Source organism: Salmo trutta, chromosome 12 (genome assembly GCF_901001165.1).
Source record: "Salmo trutta chromosome 12, fSalTru1.1, whole genome shotgun sequence".
Classification (NCBI taxonomy): domain Eukaryota; kingdom Metazoa; phylum Chordata; class Actinopteri; order Salmoniformes; family Salmonidae; genus Salmo; species Salmo trutta.
Window position 1 is genome coordinate 9,877,710 of NC_042968.1, and position 18,218 is coordinate 9,895,927.

Consider the following 18,218-nt stretch of genomic DNA (forward strand, 5'->3'; position numbering starts at 1 on the left):
TGTAAACAGTATCACTCTCTCAGAGAGCGGGTGTGGGGAAGCAAGGCAAATGGCACTGTGGCTGTGGATTACTTAAGCCTGTCACCTCCGGGCTGGGCCGGGCGATACACTGAGAGATTTAATGAGGAGAGAAGGCATTGGGAGCCAGAGTAAATGAGATCTTTATTAATGATAGACTGGATGAGAGTTCCACTTCCTCTGCACAGGGCTGGGAAAACAATATTTTCAGTAACAAGTTTAGCTAAACTGAACAGTAGGAACATTCACAATTGCTCTCATATATCAGATGAGTCCAGCTATAAACTGTATTATGTATACACTGAGTGTACAAAACATTAGGAACAGCTCTTGCCATGATATAGACTGACCAGGTGAATCTTGGTTGAAAACTATGATCCCTTATTGATGTCACCTGTTAAATCTACTTCAATCAGTGTAGATGAAGGGGAGGACAGGTTAAAGAAGGATTTTTAAGCTGTGAGTCAATTGAGACATGGATTGTGTGTGCCATTCAGAGAGTGAATGGGCAAGACAAAAGATTTAAGTGCCTTTGAACGGGGTATGGTAGTAGGTGCCAGGTGCACCGGTTTGTGTGTCAAGAACTGCAATGCTGCTGGGTTTTTAATACTCAACAGTTTCCCGTGTGTATCAAGAATGGTCCACCACCCAAAGGACATACAGCCAACTTGACACAACTGTCAGAAGCATTGGACTCAACATGGGCCAGCATCCCTGTGGAACACTTTCGACACCTTATAGAGTCCATGCCCAGACGAATTGAGGCTGTTCTGAGGGCAAAAGGGGGTGCAACTCAATATTAGGAAGCTGTTCCTAATGTTTTGTACACTCAGTGTATATTTTCTGCCATCACATTACCCCATTCTGTTCTAAACATTATTCTGGGGGGTTTCAAATGGGTTTGAGGTAAATGAAAGTATGTGAGCTACTCTCATACAGTCAGGTATCTGCTCCTCATAGAGACTCATACAATCAGGTATCTGCTCCTCATAGAGACTCATACAGTCAGGTATCTGCTCCTCAGAGAGACTCATACAGTCAGGTATCTGCTCCTCAGAGAGACTCATACAGTCAGGTATCTGCTCCTCAGAGAGACTCATACAGTCAGGTATCTGCTCCTCAGAGAGACTTTGAATCTGACAATTAATCTGGATGGTTGTACAGTCGTCTCAAATAAAACTGTGAAGGACCTCGGCGTTACTCTGGACCCTGATCTCTCTTTTGAAGAACATATCAAGACTGTTTCAAGGATAGCTTTTTTCCATCTACGTAACATTGCAAAAATCAGACACTTTCTGTCCAAAAATGACGCAGAAATATTAATCCATGCCTTTGTTACTTCTAGGTTGGACTACTGCAATGCTCTACTTTCCGGCTACCCGGATAAAGCACTAAATAAACTTCAGTTAGTGCTAAATACGGCTGCTAGAATCCTGACTAGAACCAAAAAATTTGATCATATTACTCCAGTGCTAGCCTCCCTACACTGGCTTCCTGTTAAGGCAAGGGCTGATTTCAAGGTTTTACTGCTAACCTACAAAGCATTACATGGGCTTGCTCCTACCTATCTTTCTGATTTGGTCCTGCCGTACATACCTACACGTACGCTACAGTCACAAGACGCGGGCCTCCTAATTGTTCCTAGAATTTCTAAGCAAACAGCTGGAGGCAGGGCTTTCTCCTATAGAGCTCCATTTTTATGGAATAGTCTGCTTACCCATGTGAGAGACGCAGACTCAGTCTCAACCTTTAAGTCTTTACTGAAGACATATCTCTTCAGTAGGTCCTATGATTAAGTGTAGTCTGGCCCAGGGGTGTGAAGGTGAACGGAAAGGCTGGAGCAACGAACCGCCCTTGCTGTCTCTGCTTGGCCGGTTTCCCCTCTTTCCACTGGGATTCTCTGCCTCTACCCCTATTACGGGGGCTGAGTCACTGGCTTACTGGTGTTCTTCCATGCTGTCCCTGGGAGGGGTGCGTCACTTGAGTGGGTTGAGTCACTGACGTGGTCTTCCTGTCTGGGTTGGCGCCCCCCCTTGGGCTGTGCCATGGCGGAGATCTTTGTGGGCTATACTCGGCCTTGTCCCGGGATGGTATGTTGGTGGTTGGAGATATCCCTCCAGTGGTGTGGAGGCTGTGCTTTGGCAAAGTGGGTGGGGTTATATCCTACCTGTTTGGCCCTGTCCGGGGGTTTCATCGGATGGGGCCACAGTGTCTCCTGACCCCTCCTGTCTCAGCCTCCAGTATTTATGCTGGAGGCTGGGGGCTAGGGTCAGTCTGTCACATCTGGGGGCTAGGGTCAGTCTGTCACATCTGGCGTATTTCTCTAATCTTTTCCGGTGTCCTGTGTGAATTTAAATATGCTCTCTCTAATTCTCTCTCTCTTTCTTTCTTTCTTTCTTTCTTTCTTTCTTTCTTTCTTTCTTTCTCTCTCTCGGATGACCTGAGCCCTAGGACCATGCCTCAGGACTACCTGGCTTGATGACTCCTTGCTGTCCCCAGTTCACCTGGCCGTGCTGCTGCTCCAGTTCCAACTGTTCTGCCTGCAGCTATGGAACCCTGACCTGTTCAATGGACGTGCTACCTGTCCCAGACCTGTTGTCCCAGACCTGCTGGAACCCTGACCTATTCACCGGACGTGCTACCTGTCCCAGACCTGCTGTTTTCAACTCTCTAGAGACAGCAGGAGCGGTAGAGATACTCTCATAGATCGGCTATGAAAAAGCCAACTGACACTTACTCTTGTGTTACTGACTTGTTGCACCCTCGACAACTACTATGATTATTATTATTTGACAATGCTGGTCATTTATGAACATTTGAACATCTAGGCCATGTGCTGTTATAATCTCCACCCGGCACAGCCAGAAGAGGACTGGCCACCCCTCATAGCCTGGTTCCTCTCTAGGTTTCTTCCTAGGTTTTGGCCTTTCTAGGGAGTTTTTCCTAGTCACCGTGCTTCTACACCTGCATTGCTTGCGGTTTGGGGTTTTAGGCTGGGTTTCTGTACAGCACTTTGTGATATCAGCTGATGTCTCTGCTCCTCAGAGAGACTCATACAGTCAGGTTGTCTGCTCCTCATAGAGACTCATACAGTCAGGTATCTGCTCCTCATAGAGACTCATACAGTCAGGTATCTGCTCCTCATAGAGACTCATACAGTCAGGTTGTCTGCTCCTCATAGAGGCTCATACAGTCAGGTATCTGCTCCTCATAGAGACTCATATAGTCAGGTATCTGCTCCTCAGAGAGACTCATACAGTCAGGTATCTGCTCCTCATAGAGACTCATACAGTCAGGTTGTCTGCTCCTCATAGAGGCTCATACAGTCAGGTATCTGCTCCTCAGAGAGACTCATACAGTCAGGTATCTGCTCCTCATAGAGGCTCATACAGTCAGGTATCTGCTCCTCATGGAGACTCATATAGTCAGGTATCTGCTCCTTAGAGAGACTCATACAGAGTCAGGTATCTGCTCCTCAGAGAGACTCATACAGAGTCAGGTATCTGCTCCTCAGAGAGACTCATACAGAGTCAGGTAGGTATCTGCTCCTCAGAGAGACTCATACAGAGTCAGGTATCTGCTCCTCAGAGAGACTCATACAGAGTCAGGTATCTGCTCCTCAGAGAGACTCATACAGAGTCAGGTATCTGCTCCTCAGAGAGACTCATACAGAGTCAGGTATCTGCTCCTCATAGAGGCTCATACAGAGTCAGGTATCTGCTCCTCATAGAGACTCATACAGTCAGGTTGTCTGCTCCTCATAGAGGCTCATACAGAGTCAGGTAGCGGGTCCTCCCCTCGGGTGGTGCTCTGTGCTCAGTGGGACAGCAAAAGATGCTGTTCAGGAGCCTCAGTAATGACTGCTTGATTTCAAATGAGCCGTGCAGCTGACTTACTCCCCGGCCTCTGCTCCCTCCACCCTCCATCACTGTGCTGTAGAGTGCTGCCTGTATGCCTGCGTGCAGAGCTATTTTAGACTCCAGCCGCGCTCTGGCTCATTCAGACAGACTTAATGTCCCCAGAACACAGCAGGACAGAGACATTTCACATGATCCGGGGTTACAGACAAAAACAGGACTTGCCATTAGCCGGTGCTATAGTGCAAAAATGGTTCATAAGGGCATTTTCTATGCAAGACTACAGTGGGCCATTAATTTCTCATATAGCAGTACAAATCCAGAGCGAAACCTGACGGACAACATTGACTTTATTCTGAAACTTGTCACCTTTTTTCCCCTATTCTACTTGGATCGACACATCGAAAAATATTTGCTTTACGATTCTGAGTCAAAAGGTGAGCGTGATCTTAGGTACTTTGTAGAAAAAGGTGAGAGATACTTTGTAACTGTGTAACCAAAGAAACAAAAGAGAAAATGCACTCGTTTCCTCCCTCTGGCTCTGTACGTGTAACGCTCAATACTGTAGCATGCTCTGTTATGTAATGACTGCATAACACAGCAACGTTAAAGCAGTGGGCACATAAACGCCGACTTACTATTAAGAGGTGATGACACAACTGGTAGTCAGTGGTGATGCATACAGTATCTCTCAACTACTTTATTTTCTTATCTCAAATACTTCCTTCTAAGAGTTGAAGAGGAAGATGATGCCCCACTTCTTATTAGTAAACATTGCACGATCTTATTAGTTCAAATTCTCTCTGGTTACTTGCTGTTATTGAGTAGGTTGTGTTCCATACTCTTATGCATCATTGGTTATAGCTGTACAGACAGCTGGGCAGTATCAGAACAAACTGACCAGGGTCATCTGACTACTTGAAGTATCCTGATGTTGTGGGTAGAGAAGGATTTGTTTAGCTAGTAATCACTGTCGGGCACTGGGGCCTTTCAAAAGCAGTAAAGGAGTTCCCAAACATTTTGGGGTTTTGACCCTATTTTGACATGAAAAATGTTTTGCGACCCCACCATGTAAAAAAAGTGATGGAATCAACGGCAAATGTTAACTTTTTTTAATTAGGGCTATGACAGTCTATTATAAATCAGTCTGACAGTATTTATGACAGTATTTCAATCTGAAGAAAGTATAGTTTGAAGTGACTAAAATGCATCAAAAATGTATTGAGAAGTTCAGAAGATCATCAGGCGATCATTTTGTATGACCTTCTGTGTAGAAAAGAACATAACCATTAATTCTGTTTTTTTCCACCTTAGTCTGATTTAGTGCCTGGTCTTGTCCACTCTGTTCTAATGAGGCCTGCGTAGCTTGTGGGCATCGTAGATGGAAACAGAAGACCTGTATGTGTTCCTGATAATCTTATCGTTCAGTGATGGGGTCATAATATTTTGTCGTTTAAACCGTTCAAAAGATAGAGCGACATTGGTCGGAAGAAAACAGAAACCGCTCTGTTTATTATAACCGCATCTAACGACTACCAGCTTTTCAAATCAGGCAACCCCACATGAGTTCGCGACCCCTAGTTTGGGAAACGCTGCACTAAATACTGTACATAACACCCACATGTCTCTTAACCTTCCTAACCCGTACTGTTAGTCAGCTCCAGTCAGAAGGAATATCAAGTTATCAGCTGTTGCCCCGGTTACTTTCAGCAGTTTTTTTCCCCCCTACTCGTTTTCATGAATAAATTATGACCATGCTGATCCAGGAAAGAGGGTGAGAGTCTCAGCTTACAGAAGTGTGTGTGTGTGTGTGTGTGTGTCTGATATTCATCACACAGCTCAGCAATGTTATTAATCCCTTCAAGGGTGCAATAAACTACCAGCTCCACATAAACATTGAAAATAGGACTTTTCTCTCTAAATAAACACGCTGATGCAGACATTTGTCGAGAGTTTGCCGGTATGGTAGCGCTGTGGACACCTGCGGGCCTAGCTGTTTTCATGCCAGGGTTTCATGAGTGTTTCACCAAGCTGAGAATCCCCCCTCTGATTCCGGTGAGAATATTTTTCACGTTGCAGTCGCCCCTCCCCCTTATCGGAAGTATAAGTCCCCTAGGATGCTAACACAAGGTGTTGCATCCTAAAAAGGATGAATTATTAGCTAGCAAAGGCAGATATAACACCGCTACAGCCTAGCCCTGTTTAGATTGTCTCATCAATCCTGCCTGCAGTCTACTGCTGTTTTTATTCATCTACACGCCTAGCGGTTAAGAGCATTTGCCCAGTAATCGAAAGGTCACTGGTTTGAATCCCTGAGCTGACTAAGTGAAAATCTGCCGATGTGCCCTTGAGCCAGGCACTTAACCCTAATTGCTCCTGTAAGTTGCTCTGCTAAATGAGGTGAATGTATGTTTGCATACACATTCATTTCCCTGAGCACAGTTGTATAATTTGTCATCTTGGCTTAATTAGTCATAGGATGAAACTACAGTATGGAGAACCATGGGACTTCTCCAGAAACACCTGTGGTGCATATGACACAGAATGTTGCAAGTAAAGCGCTAAAGTTGCAAGTAAAGCGCAATACTATATACTGTAAATCTTTAAAGGTATACAATGCACTCCAAAGCCCAATGAGAGGTGTGGGTCACTCGAGGGAGGACCTCTGGCTTCTGGCCTGTAGCTCTGGAGAGATGACAGCACTGACTGGAGCATATGGCTCGGTCTGTCCACTGCACTGCGGGGCTGGCACAGGGAGCTCATCCTTTCAGCTCCCTGGCACTGTCAGAGGCCCATGCCTGTAGAGCTACGTACAAGAGCAACAGTGTGTGGTTATGAATGTGCTGTGCATACATTATTGTGCATATACCTGTAGATATTAGTGTGAGTTTGTGCGTGTGCGTGAATGCAAGCGTGTGTGTTTAGATTAGTATACACTCAGTGTACAAAACATTCAGAACACCTGCTCTTTCCATGACATAGACTGACCAGGTGAATCCAGGTGAAAGCTATGATCCCTTATTGAAGCCACTTGTTAAATACACTTCAATCAGTATAGATGAAGGGGAGGAGACTGGTTAAAGAAGGATTTTTAAGCCTTGAGACAATTGAGACAAATATAGTGTATGTGTGCCACTCAGAGGGTGAATGGGCCAGACAAAGGATTTAAGTACCTTTCACCGGGGTATGGTAGTATGTGCCAGGCACACCGGTTTGTGTCGAGAACTGCAATGCTGCTGGGTTTTTCACGCAAAACAGTTTCCCGTGTGTATCATGAATGGTCCACCATCCAATGGACATCCAGCCAACTTGACACAACTGTGGTAAGCATTAGAGTCAACATGCGCCAGCAACCCTGTGGAACGCTTTCGGCACCTTGTAGAGTCCATGCTCTGACGAATTGAGACTGTTCTGAGGGCAAAAGGGGGTGTGAGGTGCAACTCAATATTAGGAAGGTGTTCTTAATGTTTTGTACACTCAGTGTATACAGTACCAGTCAAAAGTTTGGACACACCTACTCATTCAAGGGTCTTTCTTTATTTTTACTATTTTCTACATTGTAGAATAATAGTGAAGACATCAAAACTATGAAATAACACATATGGAATCATGTAGTAAACAAAAAAATGTTAAACAAATATTTTGGATTCTTCAAAGTAGCCATCCTTGGCCTTGATGACAGCTTTGCACACTCTTGGCATTCTCTCAACCAGCTTCATGAGGTAGTCACCTGGAATGCTTTTCCAACAGTCATGAAGGAGTTCCCACATATGCTGAACACTTGTTGTCTGCTTTTCCTTCACTCTGCGGTCCAACTCATCCCAAACCATCACAATTGGTTTGAGGTCGGGTGATTGTGGAGGCCAGGTCATCTGATGCAGCAGTCCTTTTTGGTCCAATAGCCCTTACATAGCCCAGAGGTTTGTTTTGGGTCATTGTTCTGCTGAAAAACAAATGATAGTCCCACTAAAAGCAAACCAGATAGAATGGCGTATCGCTGCAGAATGCTGTGGTAGCCATGCTGGTTAAGTGTGCCTTTAATTCTAAATAAATCACTGACAGTGTCACCAGCAAAGCACCCCCAAACCATCACACCTCCTCCTCCATGCTTCATGGTGGGAACCACGCATGCGGAGATCATCTGTTCACCAACTCACAAAGACACGGTGGTTGGAACCAAAAATCTCACATTTGGACTCATCAGACCAAAAGACAGTTTTCCACCGGTCTAATGTCCATTGCTCGTGTTTCTTGGCCCAAGCAAGTCTCTTCTTCTTATTGGTGTCCTTTAGTAGTGGTTTCTTTACAGCAATTCGACCATGAAGGCCTCATTCACACAGTCTCCTCTGAACAGTTGATGTTGAGATGTGTCTATTACTTGAACTCTGAAGTATTTATTTGGGCTGCAATCTGAGGTGCAGTTAATTGACGATTTCTGAGGCTGGTAACTCTAATGAACTTATCCTCTGCAGCAGAGGTAACTCTGGGTCTTCCTTTCCCGTGGCGGTCCTCATGAGAGCCAGTTTCATCATAGCGCTTGATGGTTTGTGCGACTGCACTTGAAGACATTTTCAAAGTTCTTGAAATGTTTCTCATTGACTGACCTTCATGTCTTAATTAAAGTAATGATAGACTGCCATTTCTCTTTGCTTATTTGAGCTGTTCTTCCCTTAGTATGGACTTGGTCTTTTACCAAATAGGGCTATCTTCTGTATACTTCTGTATACCACCCCTACCTTGTCATAATACAACTGATTGTCTCAAACGCATTAAGAAGGAAAGACATTCCACATATTAACTTTGAACAAGGCACACCTGTTAATTGAAATGCATTCCAGGTGACTACCTCATGAAGGTGGTTGAGAGAATGCCAAGTGTGCAAAGCTGTCATCAAGGCAAGGGGTGGCTACCTTGAAGAATCTCAAATATAACATATTTGCTTACTACATGATTCCAGTGTTATTTCCTAGTTTTGATGTCTTCACGATTATTCTACAATGTAGAAAATAGTAAAAATAAGGAAAAATCCTGGAATGAGTAGGTGTGTCCAAACTTTTGACTGGTACTGTATGTAAATAACATAACAGTGTGGTGTATGTGTGTGTGCGTGTGTATTTGTGCTGGGATGTGCCCAGTTCTCCCTCTGCGGAAGCAAGTCCCTTCACAGAATCCACAGGTGAGCTGCTGATCTAGGTGGTGTAAGCTCTGTAGTTTCCCTGAGCCATCTGTGGCAATGGCAGCACTGCCCAGCATCACATGCCTTTCCCTCCATCCATCCACTCCACCCTGCTGCCTCCTATCCCTGACTATGCACACAATGTACACTACAAAACACACTCTCTCTTTTATCCTCGCCAATGCACTGGTCCTCGGCCAACAGATTTAGATATTTCTATTTTGCACTGGGTATTCTTCCTGATCTAAATCTACCTCAATCTATGACACATCTTAGCCTGAATTCAGGCATAAGGAAACATCCCTGTGGTGTGGTTGATGCTTCCCACGTTAATTGGAACAGCAAGGAAGAATACGTAGCTTGAGAAGATGTAGTTTGGGAGTGATAAAAGCACATTAGGTCTCAGACACGAATCGTGCCTCTGTTAATATGAGGAGTGATTTCCCTCCCTCCACAGCGTAGCAGAGATGGATGGAGGCTATAAGAGGCAGAGGCATTGACAGAGTGGCTTGTTCAGCACCAACAACCAAGCCCACCACCACCACCACCACTAACCCCATCTAACAGTGGAGCCTAACATCCAAACCGATAATAACACCAGCTCTCTAAATGCTTGAAAACACAAGCACTACTTGACAATTTGCCAATTAGAAGCTAGTAATCCTGTCCGGTCTTATCATCAAATACGTTTTGTTGGCATAAGACTTTCTTAGCTGTAGCTGTGACACTGCAAAGATCAACACCGTTTTTGACAATCTGTTGATCATTAGCATGTCTGTCTCGTTAATGGACAAGCTCTGACTATCAACAATCAGGTGTTGGTATTTTGCGTAGAACAAAGACTGTTAAGAAACACGACTGGACACGTTAAGAGACATGATTGGCTAAGCCTCCTCTTTCTCTCACTCGTGCCCACTCAGGCTCTCTCTTGTAAGCCTTGTTTATACCTGGCGCTAACATGCATCCTGTGTCCTGATCCTGTCCACATTCTGATTGGGCCCACATCTTCAGATATGCATCTACACATGGTATTTAAATGTCTCTTATCCATCCACTGCGTCCACATTCTGACCAGATTTCTTGGTCCCTCCCTGTATGCAAATTGTTTGACAGATACATAATATTGATTTAATTATTGATTTGAAGGCACATATTGACATCATAAGTCAATGTGTCCCGTGTGGCTCAGTTGGTAGAGCATGGTGTTTGCAATGCCAGGGTTGTGGGTTTGATTCCCACGGGGGACCAGTACGGGGAAAAAATGTATGAAATGTATGCACTCACTACTGTAAGTCGCTCTGGATAAGAGCGTCTGCGAAATGACGTAAATGTAATGTTGCCGCATGACTGATGATTTTACAAGGCAGGATAGTGATGATTTAAATGGTTTCACTGTCTGGATCCGTCTACACCTAAGATATCCAGACACAACGCGGGCCTGGCTACCTCCGGAGGTGGTCAGGAAGGCCTGATCACAATCCGTCTTTTAATCTTCTACACCTGTCAAAGAAATGTGGGCACAATAAGAATGTGGACAAGATCAGGACAAAAGGCGCATGTTAGAACCAGTTATGAATGGGGCTTTAGCCTACGTTTGCATACTGTATGTAACCTACAGGTTTATCTGATGGAAAAGGCCCAGTGAATAAATGAGGTAGGACATTACTATCTATACAGAAATTGAGCAGATTGATATATCGGCAAACTGAATTACACACTATTCAGTGACATTAATAGCCCTGTCTATGGCAGTAATATTCCATATTTTTCATAATTTGTTGTTGAACAGGAATGGGCCCGATGTTTCAGATGGCTCCTCTGGAGGGAGAGGTAATTTCACCCTCTTTAGAGGCCCCTCACAGGGCCTTACACAGGGGCCACCGCACTAATGGACTGTCATATAAATGTAAATAACATTGTGACTCTGTGAAACAAACCTTGAAGGGCAAGCAGGCAGAATTGAGCCGGATAAACAAACAAGCACGCTCGAGCATGCACTCACGCAGGCGTGTGCGCATGCACGTTACGCACACACACACACACACACACACACACACACACACACACACACACACACACACACACACACACACACACACACACACACACACACACACACACACACACACACACACACACAACCCTGGAATCCTGGGCGGCAGGTAGCCTAGCAGTTAAGAGCATTGGGCCAGTAACCGAAAGGTCGCTGGGTAAAATCCCTGAGCCGACTAGGTGAAAAATCTGTCGACGTGTCCTTGAGCAAGGCACTTAACCCTAATTGTTCCAGGGTCGCCGTCTATAATGACTAACCTATGCTCTGACCCTACTCTCCGAGGGTGTCTCAGTGTGATATGCAAAACAAATTGTGAAATAGGACAAATGGAAGCACCCACCTAATTATCTTATATCATCTTTATACCTGAGGGAGGGGAGGGGAGGGAAAGGTGAGTGGCTTCAAACCAAACCCACAGAGTAGTCAGTCATCTAGTCACAGAAAGGTTGCATTTCCTCTCAGGTTAGTTTTCGAGCTTCATTCTGAAATATATGGGGTAATTCCTAGATAGTGAAATCATCAGGAGCTGTCTAGGATGTAATCACAGACAAGTAGTCAGTAAGCAGGTGTAGTGTCAGCCAGGGATCAGAGTGGAGATGATGTGGTGGAGGCTGGCAGGATGTCTAGACCTGCAGATTGAGCCTGTGGAGGTTTAGAGGACTGTCAGGATTAAGTCTCATCCTCCTCCTATGTAATCCAATCACAGTGAGGAAAGAGTGCATTAACTAGACTCTAGCACGCTGAACCTAAACAGGGAATAAAGAACTGCTTTGTAGCCTACCCTCTCTCTGTGAGGAAACAACTTTTTATTTATTTTTATTTTATCTTTATATTATCAGGGAGACCAAGGTCTCTTTTACAGATGAGCCCTGAATTACAGAAATGACAGAAAATACACACATCAAAATATAAATACAAAATGCAAGCAGAAAGAAAGAAAAGTAATCAGTAATAAAGGTCCTCAATCAGCTTTCTGAATTGCCCTAGAGGCACCAAAACATCACATTTAAGAACATTTTGAAGATTGTTCCACAAATAAGGTGCAAGTAAAACTAAAAACTGATTTATCAGCTGTTAGGCAGCTGCGTTCTTATAGATGATGTCACCATAGTCTAGGACCAATCGGAATGTCGACTGAATAATCGGCTTTCTACTATTTAGCGAGAGGAATATTTTTTTTATAGAAGAAGCTCATTTTTATTCTCAGTTTCTTAACTAACTCATCAATATGCTTTTTAAAAGACAGCTTTTCATCTATCCAAATGCCCAGATATTTGTAAGCCGGGACACGATCAACACCATCCAAAGTACATATGTTTAAATCATCAGAGTTATTTTTATGCAGTTTATATAACAACATTTACTTAGTTTTACCTGCATTCAATACTAATTTCAGGTCAATAAAGTGTTTATGTAATACAATGAATGCAGACTGTAGTTCAGATAGAGCCTGGTCAATCGTGGGGGCAATAGCATACAAGTGCAGGTTACAATTTTAGGATTGTAAACAGTAAAGAGTACAGGACCTGATTTATCACCATCAGTAGATACACATTGAGTTCTATCTGTCAAGTCATTTTTAAACCAACTGTCAAGACTGGTGCTCAGGTAGAGGTTGTTTCCATTTTGTTACACAAACCTAAGGCGATCCTCTCCTCTCATTTAGAGAGGTAGTGAGAAACAGTGTTTATTGTACCATGTATTACAATCAATGTATTGTAGACTCTTATCAGCTGGCTTATCAACTTTCTTTTATCAGCTTATCAACTTTCTTTTGTCAGCTGGCATCATCACTTCATAAGAGTCTTTAGAAAAGATGGCAGACCAAACTGCAATAGAGAGGAATACGGCTGAATTATTAAAACGCCAATTAGCTGGGCTGCCATTTAGATCAAACACTCCAGGCGTCTTTCACTGCAAAGCAGTGGCATTTACCAGCAGCACCAGAGGCTTGTTCAGGGAGCGAAGCAGGCTGGGCGCTGGGTGGAGAGTTTAGAGTGTGAGGCGGAGCACCCAGCCATGAAAGAGTTGAGCTGTGCAACAGTACTCTAATGAACGACTTGACACAACAGCGTGGTTCAACTCAACCTCAGAGAGGTTACCGAGGCCTGACCTAACTCAGCAAGCGTGCAGGAGAACTGAATTGTAAGGCTGGTGTGTAAATGGAGTCTTCTTTTCCCTCTCTTTCTCTTTCCTCTCTTTCTCTTAGCTCTCCTACTCTTTCTGTCTCCTTACTGTATGTCTTCAAAGACTACACTAGGAGGGTAGACAGCCATCTTGGCAAGTTGAAACTAAAAAAGGCTTTCAAAAGGATCTTCGAGCACAATCCCCAGTCCCCACAACGGTTTGCTGCTAATAAGGTGAGCATGGCTTACAGCAAAGTTAAGAGTATCAGTATCAGTATATACAGTATCATTCAGCACAGTGGGTCTCGACTGGGGACCCAAATTTGACAACGACAATTGAGTCGCGATCCAATATGATGGACTGTTGATGATTCCATTTTGTAATGTTGTATTGCAGCTGCCTTCTTGAGCAGGCTTCACTTGCAAAATAGATCAGGCATTATCAGGCACCATGTCCTTCGCTGCCAATGCCTCCCTGTGTAGGAAGCAGTGGTTCCACGTCCCACTCGGTGCTCTCTCCAGGATCCGCTTTACTAACCCGGAAGTGCTTTCCCGTCATGGCAGCTGCCCCATCAGTTGTCACACTGACGCACCCATCCCAGACCAGTCCCACGGAGCCCAGGTGCATATCAATTGTGTTAAAGACAGCCTCTGCAGTGGTGGTGATGGGCAAATCAGCACTAAAAAAGGAACTGCTCCTCGAAGTTACTATCCCACACGTGTCTAACATAGACCATTAGAATTGTATGGTTAGACACATCTGTTGATTCATCAAGCTGCATGTCCTCAGACATGTCCTGGATTCTCCTCCTAATGGTGTCATTGGATAGGGGTATAGTTTTAAGTTTGTTGGCGGGTGACTCTCCCAATATTTCAGTGCACATATCAATCGCAGCAGGAAGTATGAGATCCTCTGCGCTGGTGTGGGTTTTTTGCACTTAGCAATGCGCTGGGCCACAAGGCGTGATGCGCAAAGTGTCTTTTCTTGTTTGGTGAATACGTTCTTAATGAATCTTGCGAGGACACCAGATATTGACATTTTCTTTTAAAAAAAGTCAGCTGTCTTATCTTTGTGGCTTGGATGCTTGGTGTCCAGATCCCTTTTCATTTTGGAGGGTTTCATGCTCTCATTAGCTAACAGCTCGTTGCATAGGACGTCTACACTCACCATGCTTGTCTTCAATATATGTAAAACCATAATTGATGAAGTCCGGGTGGTATTTTCTCTTCTTGACAGGGACCGGGTTGTCCGCCTTGCTGTTGACATTGGAAGCAGCAGTAGACGAAGAGGGAGCTGCACGTTTTAAAAACTTGTCCGTGATTTTACTCTGACAGCTAGCCTACATGAGTTAAATGACAGTTAACTATCCACATGTGCAATGCCTGCAGAACACATCTGCATACTTAGCTATCAATCAAGATAGCTGTCATAAGAAGATCTGTATTATCTGATTGGTCGTGTCACATTTAAAACAAAACAATGTTGCAGAGTGATATTTTCATTGGATCAGTGTGTGTGTGTGTGGGGGGGGGGGGGGGGGAAGGGGTCAGTGAGTGTGTGCAGCGCGAAAACCCTCCAAGTTCGAACGTAGCTAGCCATTTCAACACTGCTGATGTGCTGCACATGTAAAGTCAGCAACAATAAGCGGTGAGACCGTATCCTTTCAAAATAAAAGTTTCAGTGTGGCGGTTACCTTTCAAAATATTTTTGTATTACATTTTTTATATTTTTGCAAAAGTCCCATGACCCCTTAAAATTGTGACATTTGGTCCCAGGAATTGAACACACTATCCTGGCGTTGTAAGTGCTGTGCTCTACTAACTAAGCTAGAGAACTACAGTTATTGCATGGAAACTGGAATGCACATGAAATACATATTTCATATATTCCAAAACCCTTTACATTTCAATCATATAACCGTAAGAGTGCACTAAGTACAGAAAGCCTATGGCTCTCCACTATGGTGGATGATACTGTGATCTTCAGATTGATTAGAGAGCTCTTAACCACTTCTCACATCTACTCATTACTACAGCTCTCCATTCCCCTGCACATCCCTCCATTCCATTCCATTACCTTGACCCTTCACAATGGTCCTGCTTCATTATCATAGCCAGATCCTATCACACACACACACACACACACACACACACACACACACACACACACACACACACACACACACACACACACACACACACACACACACACACACACACACAAAACCTGGGGATCACCCAGAGGTAACCAACCAGAAGAACAGTGGTGATCATGTTCATTACTCATCCATCATTTATCATAATGCATGAAGATAACAGCAAATGGACCATCAGAGAACTCCCTTTATCTAGCCATAATGGTGACCAAAGGAATGAAGATGATCGTAATGCCATTTTGGGTGGTAATACGGTAGAGTTAAGTGACTTACTGAGGCGGAGAGTCTGGATACATCACATTGACTTGTGATAGAGTCTCCACGTAGGAGTCAAAGTCAAACGCTGGAGGGAACTCCTCGATGCACGTCGACCTCAGCTCCCCGATGGAGCCGCCGTACGAAAAGCCATCCGGAGCTGTGGAGAGGCAGGGCAGTTTAATACAATACTAACGAACAAAATAGCTTTTTTTCTCAGTGAACTACAGCACACAGTCAGGATTGTAAATATGCTCTGTGTTCAGTTCAACTGAATTATATATCTCATGGTTTAGGGATCCTACTTTGAACTGAATAAGCAGATTTACAGTAAATATTTCTTTTTGCAGTCTATCTCTCTCATCTGCACTGTTTTTACATTGGAGCAGTCAGAATCTTTTATGAAACATAATGCTAAGGGCATGTGGCTACTTAAAGATAGAGGGGCTGTGATTGAAGCCAGTGCGATACTATCTGGGTATATCAGCCTTTGGCCAGGCAGAGGGAGAATGGGGCCGGGTCCTCAAACAAAGGATGCTCTTTGAGCTTTTTGTGCTGTCTCTGTGTGAACTGACAATGGGACCCGGTCCATGGGGCCAAGTGGCCTTCCACAGACGTGGCTTTGGCTGTGTGTGTGTGTGTGTGTGTGTGATTCAGTTTGGCGCAATATTTCGTTATTTTCCCATTCCGTTATCAACCCCACAGCCAGAGTGTGGTTCCTTTATATGACGTTTCAGGAAAAGAGCACTGGTTGGTTTAAATGCCAGCTCTGGAGAATGCCAAATGTGGCATATTAATGCCATGTGGGTGAAATGTGTTCATTGGAAGACTGAACTGAATATCTTCTATTGGTTCAGCTCTGGGAAAAGTAACATAGACAATTCATGTCCATACATTTTGTCCCAGGGATTTGTAAACAAGACCTATGAAACAGCTTGTAACTGAAAACCGATAAACTAAAGCGTATGAATGAACGGGCCTCTTACACACCTACTGGCCTCATCGATGGACAACTCTTTGTAACTCACCATAGCTGGCCCGCAGGTGGGGGTTGCGCAGACGGCTGTCTTTGCGCAGGCTGCCCACGATGATGGTAACGCAGGACAGGAAGAGCACCAGGCCGATGACGATGCCAGCCACCACCAGCGGAGATACCAGCAGGCTGGCCTCGCTGCCCCCATCACGGCAGTCTGGGTACTCATGGGCACTGCTCTGGTTCGAGCTCACTGCACAGATCACAGACCACAGGTGGGGCACAGCCACAGAAAAGAGAAGGCAGGGAAGAATGGAATAAAAGAGGGACAGTGTGGAGAGAAGGAAGAGGGAGGGGAGGGAGAGAAGGAGGTGATAGAGAGTGGTGAGAGGATTAGAGAAAGTGGAGAGAGAGGAAAAGAACACAGGTTAATTCTTTTTTGTTGGTTGTAAAAGCAGAAATTCAAATCCTTTGTGGCAATGCCAATGTTAGACGTTGCCTCCATCACCCTACGGAGAGAAACATGTAAGCTGATATTTCTCATCATACACATACCTCTCTGTGGACCGCAGGTCAGGAACACTCCCAAGATTTTCATTCCTCAGCGGAGGAATAGATTCTCAAGTCTGCAGTGTTTAATATTTAATCCTCAACCCGTTAGAATTTTTAAATACACGGGGTGGAACTCTTTCATGTCAGCTCAGGAGGCAGAAACCCAACTTCAGCCATTAGTGGCTCTTCTCAAATCCCCTTCACCCTTTTCATCAGAACTAGAGGGAAACCAAAATAAGCGCACACAACATAAATAAAATGTACTCAAATAACACCACACAGATAGTGACACAGACAGATTCAATATGTGCAGGCCGAGATGATACAAGCTGTCGTGTTAACTTTGCCACATTTGGCCTCTGAAAATCTTTTTTTGGGGGCATCAACAGGAGACAAGAAATCAAATCAATTTATTTATGAGGAGGCCGTTGTCTAAATGCTAATCGTATTAGTCTCTATTCATCTCTTCCCTGCTGAGGAATTCCTGCCATAATTGAGGTTATAAAATATTTGTGTAGATCATAATCAATGTTAATATTTTAATCCACAGTGAGCATTGTGTGTTGATTTGAAGATCTAGCACAGTAGTCTACATCTTCATGCTGTTTATGAAAGTATTCAGATCCCTTGACTTTTTCAACATTTTGTTAGGATTCCAGCTTTATTCTAAAATTGATTAAATTGTTTTTTTTCTCCCTCATCAATCTACACACAATGCCAAATAATGACACAGAAAAAACAGGTTTTTAGCAATGTTTGCTAATTTATTAAAAATAAAAACTGAAATATCACATATACATAACTATTCAAAGCCTTTACTCAGTACTTTGTTGAAGCACCTTTGGTAGCGATTACAGCCTTGAGTCTTCTTGGGTATGATGCTATAGGTTTCTCCCATTCTTCTCTGCAGATCCTCTCAAGCTCTGTCAGGTTGGATGGGGAGAGTTGCTGCACAGCTATTTTCAGGTCTCTTCAGAGTTGTTCAATCTGGTTCAAGTCTGGGCTCTGGCTGGGCCACTCATGGACATTTAGACACTTGTCCCAAAGCCACT

General features: G+C 44.1%; 1 protein-coding gene and 1 long non-coding RNA gene across 5 annotated transcripts in view; one reads left to right on the plus strand and one right to left on the minus strand.

Moving 5' to 3' along the window:
• Positions 1-18,218, minus strand: part of LOC115202909 (protein BEAN1) — a 59,642-nt gene that overhangs the window by 3,796 nt on the left and 37,628 nt on the right. For 3 of the 4 annotated variants that reach the window (XM_029767077.1, XM_029767075.1, XM_029767074.1), the window contains 2 exons: positions 16,670-16,867; positions 15,660-15,801 (listed from right to left, as the gene is read on the minus strand). In XM_029767077.1, the coding sequence (XP_029622937.1) occupies positions 15,660-15,801; positions 16,670-16,867 (340 nt within the window). Of the gene's footprint in view, positions 1-15,659; positions 15,802-16,669; positions 16,868-17,169; positions 17,385-18,218 lie in introns of all 4 variants that reach the window. The other variant, XM_029767076.1, reaches the window with a different exon arrangement.
• Positions 807-5,647, plus strand: LOC115202910 (uncharacterized). The gene is made up of 2 exons (XR_003880083.1): positions 807-1,126; positions 3,249-5,647. It is a non-coding gene; the product is annotated as an uncharacterized LOC115202910 (long non-coding RNA).